The following is a 16841-nucleotide window of genomic DNA, read 5'->3' on the forward strand; positions in this document are numbered from 1 at the left end:
AAATTTAAAATTAGTAATTATTTATATTTAAATATATAACATAAATATAATAATTATTTATATTTAATTTTAAAATTATGTAATATATTATATATGTATGAATTTTATTTATTTTTTAGTCTAAAATTTTTTAAAATTATAAAATGTTTATGAATAAATTGTCATTATTATTATGTTAATTTTATTATTTTTAATTATATTATTATTTATTACGTCATCCGGTTCGACCCCGGTTTGACCGGTCGAACCGGTCGAACCATGAACCTCTCATTCTTCCGGTTCGTTGTCCGGTCCGGTTTTCACAACCTTGATCATCAATGATATTTCCCTTAAGGATTCGGGCATAAAACCATACAAAACAAATTCATTCCAAAATAAATCTCAAATCGAGTCAAAATCAAATCAAAAATCCGTTTGAAGATTCAAATCAAATTAGTAATCGATTCTATCATACAATCATATAGTTCAATCAATCACACGTTATTCAATAAGTAATGATATGTCAATTAATCATTCAAACAATATTTCTTACCGGTCAAACTCTCATGTGGTTGTCGGTCCTAATACTGTAAATTGTACATTCGTGCATCACTGGAGTAGGTGTTGTTGGTCCTAATTGTAGAAACAGAGGAAACGAGAATTCCATTACCCGATTTGGTGTTGGAAGAATTCCATTACCCGATTGAGCTATCGAGAGGTTTCTTCCATCACCAATAGTGACGAATTCAGATCCGCAGTATATGGAAGAGTTGGAGAGGTTATCTGATGCATTTGTCATGTGCGAGGAAGCTCCCGAGTCGAGATACCATTCTTGAGGATGTGAGTTGGTGGTGGCCGCGAGACCTTTTACTGGATCGGAGGAAGTAGGTTGCGGTGTATAGTTCACATTAAGTCGATGCCAGCAAGAAGTCGCCGTGTGACCTTTCTTGTTGCAGATCTGGCAGACAGGTACAGGTTTTGAAGTGTCCCGGTTGTTGTATTAATTTGTAGAGGAAGATCTTCCACGATTTCTTTTCGGTCTTCTCTGTTAGCGTAGAGCGCTGTTTGAGGATCCGGTTGAGAATATGTTTTGGTGGCATCGTTTTTGACATGAATTTCTTCACTTATAAGAAGTGAATAGAAATTATCAAGACTTAAGGATGTTTGCATCGTGTGAATTGTTGTTTTGAATGCCTGATAGGCGGGAGCCAGACCATTCAAGATGTACATTATTATATCTTCGTTTTCAATCTTAGCTCCGGCGGCAGCTATCTGATCCACCAATTTCTTGATGGTTGTCAGGTACTAGAGCATGGATTGCTCGTTCATTTGTATATTGTGTAGCTCGTTTTTGAGCTGTATGACCTTCGATCGATTCGAGGACTGAAACCTCATCTCAAGTGCCTTACATACAGCAGCTGTTGATTCCAGGTGCAATACATATGGAAGAACGGTAGAAGAGATGGTAGAGCATATGGCCGCCGAGAGATTCTGATCTGTTAATGACCAGACAGTGGCGTCGCCATTTGATGTATTGTCGGGCTCGGATGTAGGTTCTTGCCGATCAAGATCGTGATCGGAGGATACAAGAAAATGCTCAAACCCATTTGCCCGGAGAAGCTTCACGATCTGACTTCTCCAGATGACATAATTGTCGGTAGAAAGCTGTGTCGGAACCAGAGTTCTCAGATTAGAGATGACGAATTTGAGGTTGGCCGGTATTCCGGCGACGTTCGTCGCTCTTTCCGACAGATTCGTGGATTGTGAGGAGGCCGCGGAGGAGGATGAGGCCATGGAGGAAGAAACATCAGAATCTTGCCTTGTCTGATACCATGTAGAAACAGAGGAAACAGAGAAGTCTAGAGAGAGATAACATAAGGAAGAAAATAGAACTATCTCATTCTCTGTTACGTATTATTACATCCTATATATAGATTCTATTACACAGCTTAAGCAAGGTAAACGGTACAGATGATGTGGTACTAAGAGTTATTTTGTTTTTCTTCTAATACTACTAATACTAATGCAACAGACTCCCTCTGACTACCACCAACAACTCTATTTGTCGATCTTTCACTGCATGTTATCTATCCTATAGTCCTCTATCCTTCAAGCTACCTAGATTGTCCTGCTCCAAAATCAGTTCTTCCCCCAAATTCTCTCTGGAGACAATCTGTGGGCAAAGTTATGATTATTGACAGACCACTATCAATTTGAGGGGAGATATTGGCCAAATATTAGCTACCACAGTTATTATGCTATATAAAGCTCGAAAATATTGTAATTACAGATGATAGCTGTGAATATCTGATTGATAAGATTAATCTAGTAGTTTATTGTATCATGCATCACTTTTCTATATTATAATCAAAATTGTGAGGGCAACGAGTCTGTTTAACCAAATAGTCACGTACCCAACTCAAGCTCCTGTAATGAAGCTCAGAAATCAAATGTTAAGTAATACTGCCAACTCTTCCCTAAGCCCGTGAAGAATGGAGATGCAGCATACCTTGAAACACCCATTGGTCTTTGAATCCCTATTCCACTCCAACCCAAGCACCTTACTCGAGGTCTGATAATTCGCCTTCAGCGAATCACCCCCATCGTACTTCTTCGACACGGCAAAATCCCAAGTATTCTTTGACAGATCATACACCGGTTCCACCAGAATTCTCCCAAACTCACCATGCGCGTAAGCGTACTTCACCTTGCAGTTTCCCGAACCAAAGCTGTAATTTACCGACAGTTTATTTGCCGGATCGATCTGCAGCGAACCGTCAATCGCCGTCTGGCGAGCCCCGAGCATATGCGTGTAGGTCAAGCTCACAGGCTTTTCCGCCAATCGCACCGTGTTCATGAACTGAAACCTAAAGTCCTGCGAGGACCGGATCCCATCTCATCAACAAGAAACCCGATATTTCAAGGGCAGGTATTCGTACCTGGTTTGGAACATTGTAGTCGATGATGAAGGAACCGGGCTTTTCGAGGGATAGCAAGAGGCTGTTGAGGGAAGGGCCTTTGGAGAAAGTTGCCTCGGTGATGGAGGCTTTAATACGTGCATCGCCGGCGGGGAGGAAGAGGGTGGCAATGGCTGAGCTTCGCTCCGGCTCAAAGTGTGCCTTCAGCGAGGCCTTCATCCTCGCTGACGGATCAAAGGAGATTGATGGGCGGAGGAAGGAGAAGGGATTAGAGATGTAGAATCACAGGAATGCGAGCGTTTGGGAAGAAAAATGACTCTGGAGTGGGTACTTTATCTCGTCAAAGGTGGGTGAGGTCCTTGTGTAGGCAAAGCTGCCAACCAGCAAGGAAGAGGGCAAAAGCGGAAGTAATGTTTTTAATTGCTCTTTTATTCATTTTCAATTTTTATTTATTCATTTTAAGTCTTGAAAATGGACGGCTGAGATTTAATTATCTTTAAAAATAATTAATAAAAGAGCATAGAGAGTGCATTTATCATGTTATAATTTTATTATTTTTTTCATTATATGTCGATAAATACAGATAAATAAATTCATATCTGAGATATAATATTTTTTATTACAAATGATAAATGACAAAAAATTGAAATTCTACACATTTAAGATTTTAATGGTTCTGATATTATATTATATAGGATTTTTTTTTTTGAACATTTAGGTCAATTGAGATAGACTCATATACATATCGCATACACATGACTTGAACACATGATCTCTTAGTTGGTAGCCTAAGCTCCCCACTAACAGACCAAAGTGATCAAGAAGATGAGCATTAATCTTGGTGTTAATTTTGGACATACCTTATATTTGTAATTAACGATGGGTGTTGACTTAACAAACTCATAGTAACTACTAAGTAGCTGTCGGACATTGCAAGTCCGCCCACTGTTACCCCCCAGCAACCACCACGTCGTTCACTGTCGACCACCATTATTGTTGGACACCCACCGTCGTTCACCACCGCTGTCGACCGCCGCCCGTCGTCCGCCCACACCGGCCTCATCGCAGTCAATGTCGGCCGCGATTGCTACTTTTTGTACTTTACATTATATTTATCTAACTTCAAACAAAAAATAATAATAATTTCATACTTTTTTTTTACTCGTGCAAACAATTTTAAAATTATTTTTTTTTTTGCACTACATTTTTTTTTCTCGGGCAACGAAACAGCCCTTAATACTCCAACAATGTCTTTTTGTCCTAAACAATAGTTCCAAAGTCCACAACTTTGTAAGGGACCATTCATTTTGAACGATGCGATCATTCCTTATTCGTTGCCTCTTCTTTTTGCACTACCTTTTTTTTTTTCTCGGGCAACGAAACAGCCCTTAATACTCCAACAATGTCTTTTTGTCCTAAACAATAGTTCCAAAGTCCACAACTTTGTAAGGGACCATTCATTTTGAACGATGTGATTCCTTATTCGCTGCCTCTTCTTTAGTCAAAGATCTTCAATTCCTGCAATTGAAAAATAAAGTGATCATTCCAAATGATAAAAATAAAGCCATCATTTCACATGATAAAGCTAATATATAAAGAGATGATATTATCATTGACCTTAAACGGAAGCGAAAGAAAGAAGAGGGTTCTTCGGAGAAAAAGAAAATAAATAAAAAAGGTAAATTCGGACAAAGTGAAGCAGATATCCTTTGCCAAACGCTCCAAATTCTTTGAAAAAATCATTGTGTGCGGTCCGTGCGGATGCTGAACGTATCCAGATGCCAATCAAGAGCCACCACGTCATCTAATGCACAGTGCATTGTGTGACGTGGCAGCTCCCGATTAGCCTCCGGGCAATTCGGCATCCACATGTAATTTTGGTTTGAAGAAAATGTGGTTGATTATTTTTTTTATTTTGGTTTGAAGAAACAAAAATGTAGTGTAAATTTCAATGATGATAGTGGTCGGTGGCACGTGGTGATGGGGGAGCAACGGCGCTAAGCTATGTGAAATGGTCATCTGTGTGGTTGTCAACGGTGATTGCAATGGGAGGGTGGCCAACGGTTGTTGTAGTGGTTACGTGGTTGGTTGCGATAGGGGGTCGGAAGCAGGTAGCAGTGGGCGAGGGCGACTGGCAACAATCGAGGGGAAGTGACATGCAACTGACAACTGCGAGGGATAGTGATGAATGCGATATAAATTTATAAGGCAAAGTTATAAGATGTACCTGATTTTTATGTTAAAGCCCCAAAAAGAGTGAAATTGTGGATTTTTATCCGTTAAAATGGCTGCAAAACTATAATTAGGAGATGATAGTCAAAAGAATATAGTAGGACAATGATGATTGAAGGATTGTAGTTCGATGATGATAGTTTACATTGTCATATGACTGTAATCAGATGATAGTAGTCAAAGGGTCATAGTTTGGCAATGGTTGTTGGAGGATATAAGTCGGTCGATGGTAGTTAGAGAGCCATAATGTTAATCAAATGATTATAGTAAAACAACAATAGTAAGATGATCCTAGTTGAGCTATTATAAATGGATGGTGATATTGGCGATTGGGTGATAGTTTAACGATGACATGTTGACGATAATGGCATAACCATATAACAATGGTGATCATGTGATAATTAGATGTGCAATCAAATAGCCGTTGAATGGCGATAGTCCCACGGTTATGGTTGGGTGATGGCCCTGCAGTGGTGTTCAAGTTGAGCTTTTTTATTTTTTAAGCATTTGAGCTCTATTGAATCTTAAAACAAAGTCTAACCCCCCCTCATGTAAAGAGTGTGTGCATATTTATATATATTTTAAAATGGCATATCTCATATATGCAGTCAAAATATGAAACACTCCATTTGATGGCCCTTATTGATCTCCTATATCTAAGACCATTCATTTAGTATTTAAGTGTCATGCCTCAAAATCAAGTTTTAAAAAATTATTTTTTTAATGATAACAATAATGACCATCAGAGTTATCTAAAATTCTTTTATCAATAATAAACTAGCAAGTAGTAACAAAAAATAATTTTATTGATCAAAGCATCAATATATATATATACTCCAAAAATTATATAGAATAGTTAGGAGTTACACAATTACATTGTAGGTCTATATACTCCTAACTACAAAAGAAAAACTAAAGACAAAAGGAAACAAAACTCAACGAAATATGCTAGTGATCTATATATATACAAACTTTAGTGTGTAGCATTGCATCTTGAATTCATATTTATTGTAAAATATGTTAAGAACCAATGACAGCTCACCTGTTTAAAGAACCTGCCATGTCAGCAATTTGTACTTTCTTGCTTTTCATTTACTGTACCTGGTCTATATAAAGACTCATAGGCTTGTAATCATGATATGAAATATACTTCTCATATTTTCCTTCTCCTCTATTCATCTGTTCATCCGTCTCGGCTATTCTCTCCCAGCTTCTACCGTGCCTGTGTTTCCACATGGTATCAGAGCTGCAAAGCTCCACAGCTCTTGTTTTTTTTTTTCTCTCTCTCTATTCTCTGATCCGTCATGGCAGAAGAAGACATGGCCGGATCTCGCCGGACTGGAGCGGAGGGTAGAATCTCCTCTATCATCTCCAATCAAGATTCATACCTTCTCATCCCTCCTCATCTTAAATTCTTGATATCCAATGTCAAGAACATGGTACCCAACCCTCTCACCTCTGAAAACTACGCAGTATGGCGTTTGCAACTTCATCGGCATTTCTCAGCTAACGGCTACGAAGAGCATCTCACCGGTCTCGCCGTCTGCCCACCGGACTCGGCCATTCAAGAACTAAATCGCTGGAAACTCATAGACTGGAATCTTGTCTCCACTCTGCTGGCCACCAAATCCACATCAATACTCCCGTACGTGATCAATCTTCGCTCCACCCATGACGTCTGGATTGCTCTCGAACGTCACCTTCAACCCACAAATCGCTCTCATGTAATTCAGCTCAAGAACGAGTTACATCAAATTCAGATGCGATACCGTACCATGCAATAATACCTCGATCAAATCAAGACGATCGTCGACAACATCGCGGTCGCCGGATCCACCGCCGACTCGGAAGACATTATACTCTACATTCTCAATGGGCTGCCCACTGCATACAATTCATTCAAAACAACCATAAGGACATCTCTCCAACCTATACATCTTGATGATCTTAATTCACTACTCTGTAGTGAAGAGATAAATCTTCATCAACAAAACCTCAAAGATTCTCAAAATTCTGACTCCGTGGCGTTCTTTTCAAATCGCAGCTACCGCGGGAAAAAGCCACGTGGTTGAGGGCCGTTTCAAAGGCAGCAGAATAATGATCGCTTGACGACTCAAGTCGACTCACAATCGTCCGCACGACCTTCGTCCCAGCGCCCAACATGTCAGATCTGTGGCAAGTCCGGTCACGTAGCTCTAAACTACTGGCACATATGCAATCTCAAATATGCCCCACCAACAAATTCAAGATCTCTCAAGGCACAACAACAACAAGTCACACCGAACGACTGGATCTTGGACTCCGGTGCCTCCTCCCATCTGACCACGGATGCAACGCATCTTCAATATTCAGTTCCCTACAACGACTACGACTCCGCCTCAATTGCAAACGGTAGCAACCTTTCCATCCAAAACTCGGGCCAAGGCATCCTGCCTCTACCCGAGACAACTCGTAAGCTTTGCCTATGAAAAATCTTACACGTCCCGCGTCTAACGTATAATCTTTTATCCGTATATAATCTAACCTCCGATAATAATGTTTCGATTTCTTTCACGACTAATGAATTTGTTATAAAGAACCTTCAGGGCAACCAGGTGCTTCTCCGAGGTCCCAAACGCAATGGTCTGTACCACATTAAGCTTCCTACCAAGGGTAACGACGTTGCTCTAGCGACACCTCCGCCAAACAAGAACCTCTGGCACGATCGTCTTGGACACCCACACAACCGCAAGATCATCACTCTCGCCAAAAACATTCCAGAACGAGCAAACTCGTCTTCTAATACTATATGCATTTCTTGTAACACTTCTAAGAGCCATAAACAGCCCTTTTATCGTAGAAATTCAATCTGTAATAAGCCGTTCCAAATCGTCCACTCGGACGTTTGGGGCATGGCTCCAATTCTTTCCAAATATGTTTACCGCTACTATGTTACGTTTATAGACGATTGTACTAGGTTTACAAGGCTATACTTGCTTAATTCCAAAGATGAAGTGCTTGGTAAATTCCAACAATATTGCAATCTTATTAATAATAAATTTGGTGCTCGAATTCAGAACTTCCGCTCCGACGGAGGCGGCAAATTCACGAGCAAAGCATTCCGCAACTGCTTGGCTCAACAAGGGATTACCTATCAAACAAGCTGTCCTTACACCCCGGAGCAGAACGACACCGCCGGACGGAAACACAGTCACATTCTTGAAGTAACTCGGACTCTTCTCCACAGCGCTCACCTCCCACTCTCATTTTGGGCCGAAGTCACGTCCGCAGCGATTTACCTCATAAATCTTCTGTCGTCATCAGTTATTCAAAATCAGACTCCATATTTTTGGTTACATGGACGTCACGCATCCTACTATCATCTCTCCACCTTCTGGTGCTTTGTGCTTTTCCTGGACCAAGCCGTATGCCCCAACCTAACTCTCGCAACAATCTCAAGAATGTGTATTTATGGGCTACTCCACACAGCACAAAGGATATCGATGCTACAATCGCCAACAAGATCGAGTCTACATATCTAGGCATGTAGTGTTCTACGAACAACAATTTCCTTACAAGTTCCCTCAGTCGACCGTCACTATGCCCGAGCCAACAATTCCTGAATATCTCTCTCCCGCTACTACTGGTTCCGTCCTCCACAGTGCTATTCGGAACTCACTCAGGTCCCACTCCTTCCGTGGACACAACACAACCCGAGTGCAGCACCTCCTCCGAACACATCAAGGAACCAGGGCCGCCACGCACAGTGGCTAACAAACAACCACCCTGACACCCAACGCTAACTCATCTGCGCTCCGGCATTTCAAAACCAAAGCAGATTTTTGACCTGTCGGTCACTCACACTGAGGACTCTACGCCCACATCATATGCCGAGGCGTCCAAGCATGCCGAATGGTGCTCAGCCATGTCCACGGAATACCTTGCCTTACACAGACAAGGAACTTGGTCACTAGTCCCAGCTCCAGCTGACAAACTCGTTCTAGGCAGCAAATGGACATTCAAGAAAAAGCTCCTTCCGAACGGCCAAGTCGATCGGTACAAAGCGTGCTTAGTCGCACAAGGCTGTTCTCAAGAATTCAGCATCAACTTCACGGAGACATTCAGTCCGGTGGCCAAAATGGTCACTATCCGCATGCTCATTACGGTGGCCCTAAACCGCAACCGGCATATCATCCAACTTGACGTCTCGAATGTGTTCCTTCATGGTGACCTACAAGACGAAGTATACATGAAGCAACCACGCGGATTCGAGGATGCACAATATCTGACACACGTGTGCAAGCTCAAGAAATCCATTTATGGGTTAAAGCAATCACCCCGTCAATGGTTTCAAAAATTGACCAGTTTTCTTCTCACCCTCAGTTTCACGTTTAGCAAAGCCGACTCGTCTCTTCTTCTTCTCAAGCAAGACGACACTAGCATCTTCATCATGATATATGTGGATGACATCCTCGTCACCAGGAACAACCAAGTTAAAATCCAGCAAATTCTTCGAAGCCTGGATTCAACATTTAGTCTCAAACAGCTCGGCGACATATCTCTCTACCTCGGCATTCAGGTTATTAAAACTACATCTGGCTACTTTCTCACTCAATCCCACTACGCACATGATCTTCTTCATAATGCAGGCATGTCTGACTGCAAGCCCACACCATCTCCTGCGCCAACAAAATATCCGAGATCATCTGACGAACGATCCTTTGCCGATCCGCAGCAGTTTCACAAGATAGCAGGGTCACTCCAATACCTTTCTATCACCAGATCCGACATTGCATTCGCCACCAACTCAATCTGTCAAACACATGCACAATCCGAGAAACTGTGACTATCAAGCCCTCAAACGCCTCCTCCGCTATATAAAATGATCAATGGACTACAACATTCCGCTCATCACAGGCGCCCTACACCTTAGCAACTACACCGATGCGGACTGGGCTGTTAACTCGATTGACCGAAAATCATTGTCGGGCTACTGCACATTCCTTGGTCCCAATCTGATTTCATGGTCGGTCAAGAAATAATCAACTGTGGCACGTTCATCTACTGAGGCGAAGTACAGATTCTTAGCCGCTGCCACCTCCAACATATTATGGATCTGTCGTATGGCTATAGATCTCGACGTCCCCGCCACTTCGCCCACACCAATTCATTGCGATAACACGTCTACCATAGCTCTCGCCAACAACCCTATTTTTCACGCTAGAACCAAACACATTGAAATCGACTATCACTTCATCAGCGACCACATTCGACAAGGCAACATACGTGTAGATCATGTCTGCACCAACGATCAGCTCGCGGACATACTCACCAAAGCTCTTCCTATCAACCGTTTTCAGTTCTCAAGATCCAAATTAACCATTCGCTCCCATAATGGTTAATTTGAGGGAGGATGTTAAGAACCAATGACAGCTCACATGTTTAAAGAACCTACCATGTCAGCAATTTGTACTTTCTTGCTTTTCATTTACTGTACCTGGTCTATATAAAGACTCATAGGCTTGTAATCATGATATTAAATATACTTCTCATATTTTCCTTCTCCTCTATTCATCTGTTCGTCCGTCTCGGCTGTTCTCTCCCAGCTCCTACCGTGCCCGTGTTTCCACAGAATAGAGGAATCAATACCGCGAAGGCGATTTCTAGTGCCTCTATGTACGAAAGCCTAACACCGCAGCGCTCCAACTTAGGGGTGCAAACGAGTCGAGTTGAGCTCGAGTCATAGGTGGATCGAGCCTGGCTCGTTAATGATACAGTTGGCTCGAACTCAAGCTCGAACTCGACTCGAGTCAAGAACTTGAGCTCGAGCTCGACTCGAGAGTCAGATTCGTGGCTCGAATTCGACTCGTTAGCTCGAGCTCGAATAATTGGCTCGAGCTCGACTCGATTGTTGGCTCGATAAACGGCTCGAATTGAATTTTTTTTTGGAAATTTTACCACCAAAATGATATTTTGATATATTATTGATTATTTTGGAATTAAATGCTTTGTATGATATTTCTTAGCAAAATACTTGGCATATTGTACTCCTAAATTATAAACATCCTCCAATATGCTTCTCAACAAATTCCAATCCCTCTATTATCTCCTCCCAATGCCCAGACGGACTGTTCAGTCTGTTCTCTTGCATTCTTCGGTAGTTCAGTTGATACAAAGCTTTAAAATATATTTTTTAAACAAGCCATATATCTTATTTATTATTTAACTACATTTTTTACTTCTATATATCTTATTTAATATTTAACTACAATGCAAACAAAAATTATCATCAAACAACCATATATCATATAACAAAAGTACTTCAACAAAAACAATATTTAAAGATTATAGCTGACAAAATTTTCACCACCCAACAATTTCAACAATAGTTTCCTTCCAAAACAGCCAATATAACATAATAAAAGTACTTCAACAAGAACTCAAGCAACTGAAATACAACTAAAGCAGAAGTAAACTCAAGCAGAACCTAATCTAAAACTAAGTCCATACACAAACTTTAAAATGAAAGGGAAATACAACCACATATCTCCATACCAAGTTCAAATTACATTTACTAAAGTAACTAAACTAGAACATTACAAAATTAACAAATAAAAGGAAAAATAATTTCTCCATCATCGCTTCATCTTTGACAACCTGTAAGCAAACACAAGAGTTTTAAGAAAGTTGGCAAAATTTAAATATAATGAAAAATAATAAAGAAGTCATTACCAAGTTCAGCAACTTCTCCAAGCCATTAACATGTTTAGGTAATTTTTTGTCCCAACGACCAGTCTACAAACTTAAAAAGCAAATTAATTTTTTGTCCCAACGACCAAGTTCAGCAAATTGAGTTTTATAGAAATATTTCAAATAAAAAACACTTTACCTTGAAAATCATATTAAGCACATGGAATTGGTATCTTAATTTCTTCATCATCTTCTTTTTCCTGCAAATTATATTAGTGAGAAAATAAATACTAAACAATTTACTAATTCATTAAAAATGGATACCTTTGTCCTGCCCTTCAACCCATAGTGAGCACGAATCCAATTTGACCCGCATATCAAAGCCTGAACTGTTTCAATACCCAATTTGGAACGATATGTATCTACAACTCGCTCCCCGGCTGAAAATGTTGATTCAGAAGCAACAGTGCTAATAGGAATTGATAATATGTCTACAGCCAATCTTGATAATAAGCGGTATTTTGCTTGGTTGTTCTTCCACCACCCAATAACATCAAATGTTTTGCCAGCTGCACTGACTTCTAAGCCATCTTCCAGATAGTTATCTAAATCTGTTTTTGCTGGTTTTTTACTAGTTTTTTCAGAAACATATGCTGTGAAATCAAGCCATCCGCTAAACTTGTTTGATCTACCTTCTTGACTCATCTTTAAACCACTACTTTCTCCTTTTGAAGCCCCTTTGCCTACCTTACATGTGTCACTTGCTTCTTTGGCTTCTTCCTCAAAACATGTTACATACTCTTCAAATAATTCACAAAGCAATGCACGAACATACGAGATGTTTTTCCCACTTTGCTCTCCATATATCATTGGATATGCAAACTCTATCACTAGAAACTTCATTCTAGGATCCATAATAGCACCAAAAGCCATGAGAAGGTTACATTCTCTCCAATATTTATCAAATTTATCTTTCATTTTCTTGGCCATGTTCTTAATAAACTCATCTGAAGAAACTGAGCTATCATCTAACACCTTCTTGATGGTACAAATTTGGGACAAAAATAAATTTGAGGTAGGATATTCTGTGCCTGAAATTATATTTGTTGCTTCATTAAAAAAATCAAGCACATCACAAACCTTCTCAATATAACTCCATTCTTCTTCTGTGGGACACCGGACAGTTGTGATAAGTTAAATCTCTCTCTCTCTATATATGAAGTGAATGCCTCTCTTAACTTAAGAGCCACATTTAGCATGTTGTAGGTTGAGTTCCATCTTGTTGGACAATCCATAATTAATTTTTTAGTATGCAAATATAATTGATGTACAACATCAGCAAATCTAAGTAACATCCCTTCAGATGCATTTAAATAACTGACTGTATCTCTAATTTTTTCCACAACAAACTCAATACTCTTTATACCATCTTTGACCATCAAGTTCAATATGTGAGCACAACAACGAACATGAAATATCCGTCCTCCAAAAAATAACTTCTTCCTTACACGAAAATTATCCTTTAAAAGTTTAATGACACGGTCATTATTAGATGCATTGTCAACTGAAAGTGTGAATACTTTATTCTCCAAACCCCATTCATTGAGTGACTTGTATAAAGTGTCAACAATTTCTGTAGCTGTGTGAGGAGGTGACAAGTGGAGGAAACTTAATACACGTTTCTGCAATTTCCAATTTGAGTCCACATAATGGCCTGTAACTACCATATAAGATATTCGTTGATTCTTTGACTTCCAAATGTCTGTTGTAAAACTGATTCTATTTATGCTTTTCAATGCATTATGGAGTTTTTTCTTCTCCTTCTCATAAACTAACATTACATCACTACGAGCAGTTGTTCTTGAATATTTCAAAAAATAAGGAGACATTGACTTCAAAACAAGATTAAAACCAAACTCTTCCACAACAGAAAATGGCTTTTCATTGATCAAAATATAATGTGCTATGCTCTCTCTTACTTTAGAATTGTCATAAGAAAATGTGGTCAAACTAGCACTCTCTTGGGAGTTGTCAGCTATAGAATCAATTTCCTTGGGCTGAAAATGAAGTACTTTCTGATTTCTTATGAAACGAATCCTAGCTGCACAACGATCAAGGTGACGTCTAAATTGTGTTGTCGACCCTGTAGTACCTATGGATAAGTTCTTTTTACAATGAATGCATTCCCCTTTTTTCTGCCCATTAGGAAGTATTACTTCCTTAAACTCATCCCACACAGATGATCTCTTCAACCTTTTTTTTGTTGTGATTGGATTTTCATCTTCATTTTGGTTAGATGTGCCTACATTACACCCTTCTACCACGCGTTATTTTCCTCAACCACAGCCGTCATTTTTCAGTCAACCCAACATTTACTTCTACACTATCAGATTGGTACTTCATTCAACTGTCTCCAAAATTATTTCCTCACTTAAATTCTTCAACAATTGGTTCGGGCGACATTCTAGCATGGTAATGAAAACACATATAAGTTAACTCAAACATTGACTAAACAATAATTCGTTGTAAGGAATATAAACACGTATAAACATATAAAAAAAAACATTTTAAAAACAACAATGAAATGACTAAAATGTAGCGTATTTATGATTATTGACAAATCAATATAGAATAATAGCAAATAAGGAATACAACTAAGTGAAAAATTCGTAAAAATCACATAACAATAACGCAGCAAAATCTTTTCTGTAGCAGGTCTCGGGCTCGATAGGCGGAGAGAAGCAGCCGCCGAGAGCTCTGCCGTGCCCTAAATCCTGACCTCGAAGGCTAAAATTTTCGTTTCTAAGATGGCGTAACTAGTGATTTTCTTCTACGCAATTGTGATTTATGAAATCTAGCATGTAAAGTCCTGCTTCGAGCTGGTTGCTTCAGGAATGGCTTAACGAAACAATGATAATGAACAAAAGAGATTAATTCAGAAAAAAAATATGTTTACTTATAATATACCTATCAAGCGGCTTCAACCGGAGAAAGATAAACAGGTCGAGCACTCCAAGCTTGCGAAATCCTCAAACTGCGCGGACAGCCGAACACAATAAACTTCAGGCAAATTAAAAAAAAAAAACTGAAGCAAATTAATTGAATAGAACTTACCTATAACCACAGCAGATAAAAACTTGAGAACCAGATGAACGATGGCAAGAAGCGATGAAAAGGCAAAAGCTACCTAACCATGGAAGTTAGCAGCTAAAGTATCAGAAAAATGAAGTCAAGAAAACATTATGAAGGAAATAAGTGAACTAACCGGAGAAGATAGCAGTCGAAGCGTCGACGCCGTCGAGCACCGGAAGAACGAATTCAACCCTAACTGAGGAGCGCCGCACTCTATCTCACGAACGAAAGATTTATGTGGACCGGCTTCGTTGAATTAATGTTTAGGGTTTTTTACAGGGCTTTCATTCGGTTCAATGAAAGCCCGGTTCAGCACAGCACATCTCAAGTGCTTGTAATACCGAAATCCATAAATTCAGAGCCCGCTCAAATTATTCGAGTCGGCTCGACGAGCCATCGAGCCGGACAGGGTAAATCTCGAACTCGAGCTCGTTAATACACCGAGGTCGAAATTAAGCTCGAACTCAAACTCGAAGCTCGATATGCTCGACTCGCGAGCTTGTTAAACGAGTTCGAGCTCGAGTCAGCTCACGACCGGCTTGACTCGGTTGCACCCCTACTCAACTCAACAAAAAATTAAATTCTTCATTTTAAATTCAGTTTTCAAATGAAATCCGGTTGTTACGTTAATGCCTTAATAATATCTGAATTAGATGATTTTGAGCATGTTGGATTTATCATGTTGAGACACTTCGATTTGCTATAAACATTCAAGATTTGGAGACTATCTGACATCTCATCTAACTCATGATCAAATTTCCTAGTATGCTTTAATTACTTGATTCAGGCTCATTTGAAGCTGAAATATGTTGTTATTGGTTTTCCACAAGATTGTCTCATTAAGGTATTCATATTTAACCACAAGGTCATAGTGTCCTATTTTTGAAAAAAGTTAAAACCTTCGACAAGGCCACATCATTTTGCCTGAACCTTTGACAAAGCCACATCAATTGCTGTTACAATATCATTATCAATGTGGAATAAAAAAAAATACTAAATAAGGTTTGCAAAATATTCCTCATCATTCAAAGATGGTTTTAATAACACTATGCCTAGAAGTTGGCTTTAAGTTTAAGAGCATACAAAAGTAATAAGCTAACTAGCTAAGTAATATTTTGTTGAAATCAAAGTTCTAATGGTTCTAAATTTGAATAAAAAGTTTTCAACTTAAATATATATTTGAGATTCGCGTTATATTAAGCCGATTTTTGAAGTCATATTAGGCTTTGTTGTGAGAACAGTTTTTTTTGGCTTCTTAAAAAACTCTCCTATAAAAATATAATTTTTATAACTAAAAATTATTTGAAAAAATCAGTAAGAAAGCTGCCCAAATAAAATCTTAGTTTTATTTATATAATGACAATTTAAAAATATATATACAGTGGCGAGTCAGAATTATTTATCTGCGGGGTCACAAATTTTTAATTTGAAAATACTGTCAAGTTTTTTCATTTGAGCTTGAAATTGATATTGGAATTTTATTTTTTTTTAAAATATCTAGCTTAGGTTTTCTTGTCTAATTTATAATAAAAAAACAATTTAAAATATTTACAATGAGTAATAAATATAAAAAAGCTACATCTTATTAATAAAAAAATATAAAAAATTATAATTAAGTATATTTTAAGCTACTTGATTTAAATTTAAATATTGTAATCTTTATCTAGTGTAATTTCTTTGCTTTAATTATATATTTTTTCTATAAAAGAAATATTGGAAGATTTAAAAAAAATAATTTAAAAAATTGATGAATTTTTTTTTTTTAAAAACTAGTAATGTGTAAGAAAAAATAATTAAAAATAAAAATATATAAATAAAGAGATAAATATAAATGAAAAAATAAAATTAAGATGGTCTAAATAAAATAAAAATAAATAGCTAAGTGAAAAAATATCATCACTCTCATCAGTA

The 16841-nt window shown here is 38.6% G+C and overlaps 1 protein-coding gene across 1 annotated transcript in view; it reads right to left on the reverse strand.

The window, feature by feature from the left end:
* The window catches only part of LOC110105300 (outer envelope pore protein 24, chloroplastic), a 17767-nt gene extending 14512 nt beyond the window's left edge, over positions 1-3255 (reverse strand). Inside the window, exons 1-2 of the mRNA XM_020834740.2 lie at positions 2919-3255; positions 2489-2854 (exon numbers count right to left, since the gene is read on the reverse strand). Coding sequence (XP_020690399.2) covers positions 2489-2854; positions 2919-3116 — 564 coding nt within the window. The 5' untranslated portion in view covers positions 3117-3255. The remainder of the gene's footprint in view (positions 1-2488; positions 2855-2918) is intronic.
* Between the last annotated feature and the right edge of the window lie 13586 nt (positions 3256-16841).

Source organism: Dendrobium catenatum, unplaced genomic scaffold, assembly GCF_001605985.2.
Source record: "Dendrobium catenatum unplaced genomic scaffold, ASM160598v2 fragScaff_scaffold_716, whole genome shotgun sequence".
Taxonomy (NCBI): domain Eukaryota; kingdom Viridiplantae; phylum Streptophyta; class Magnoliopsida; order Asparagales; family Orchidaceae; genus Dendrobium; species Dendrobium catenatum.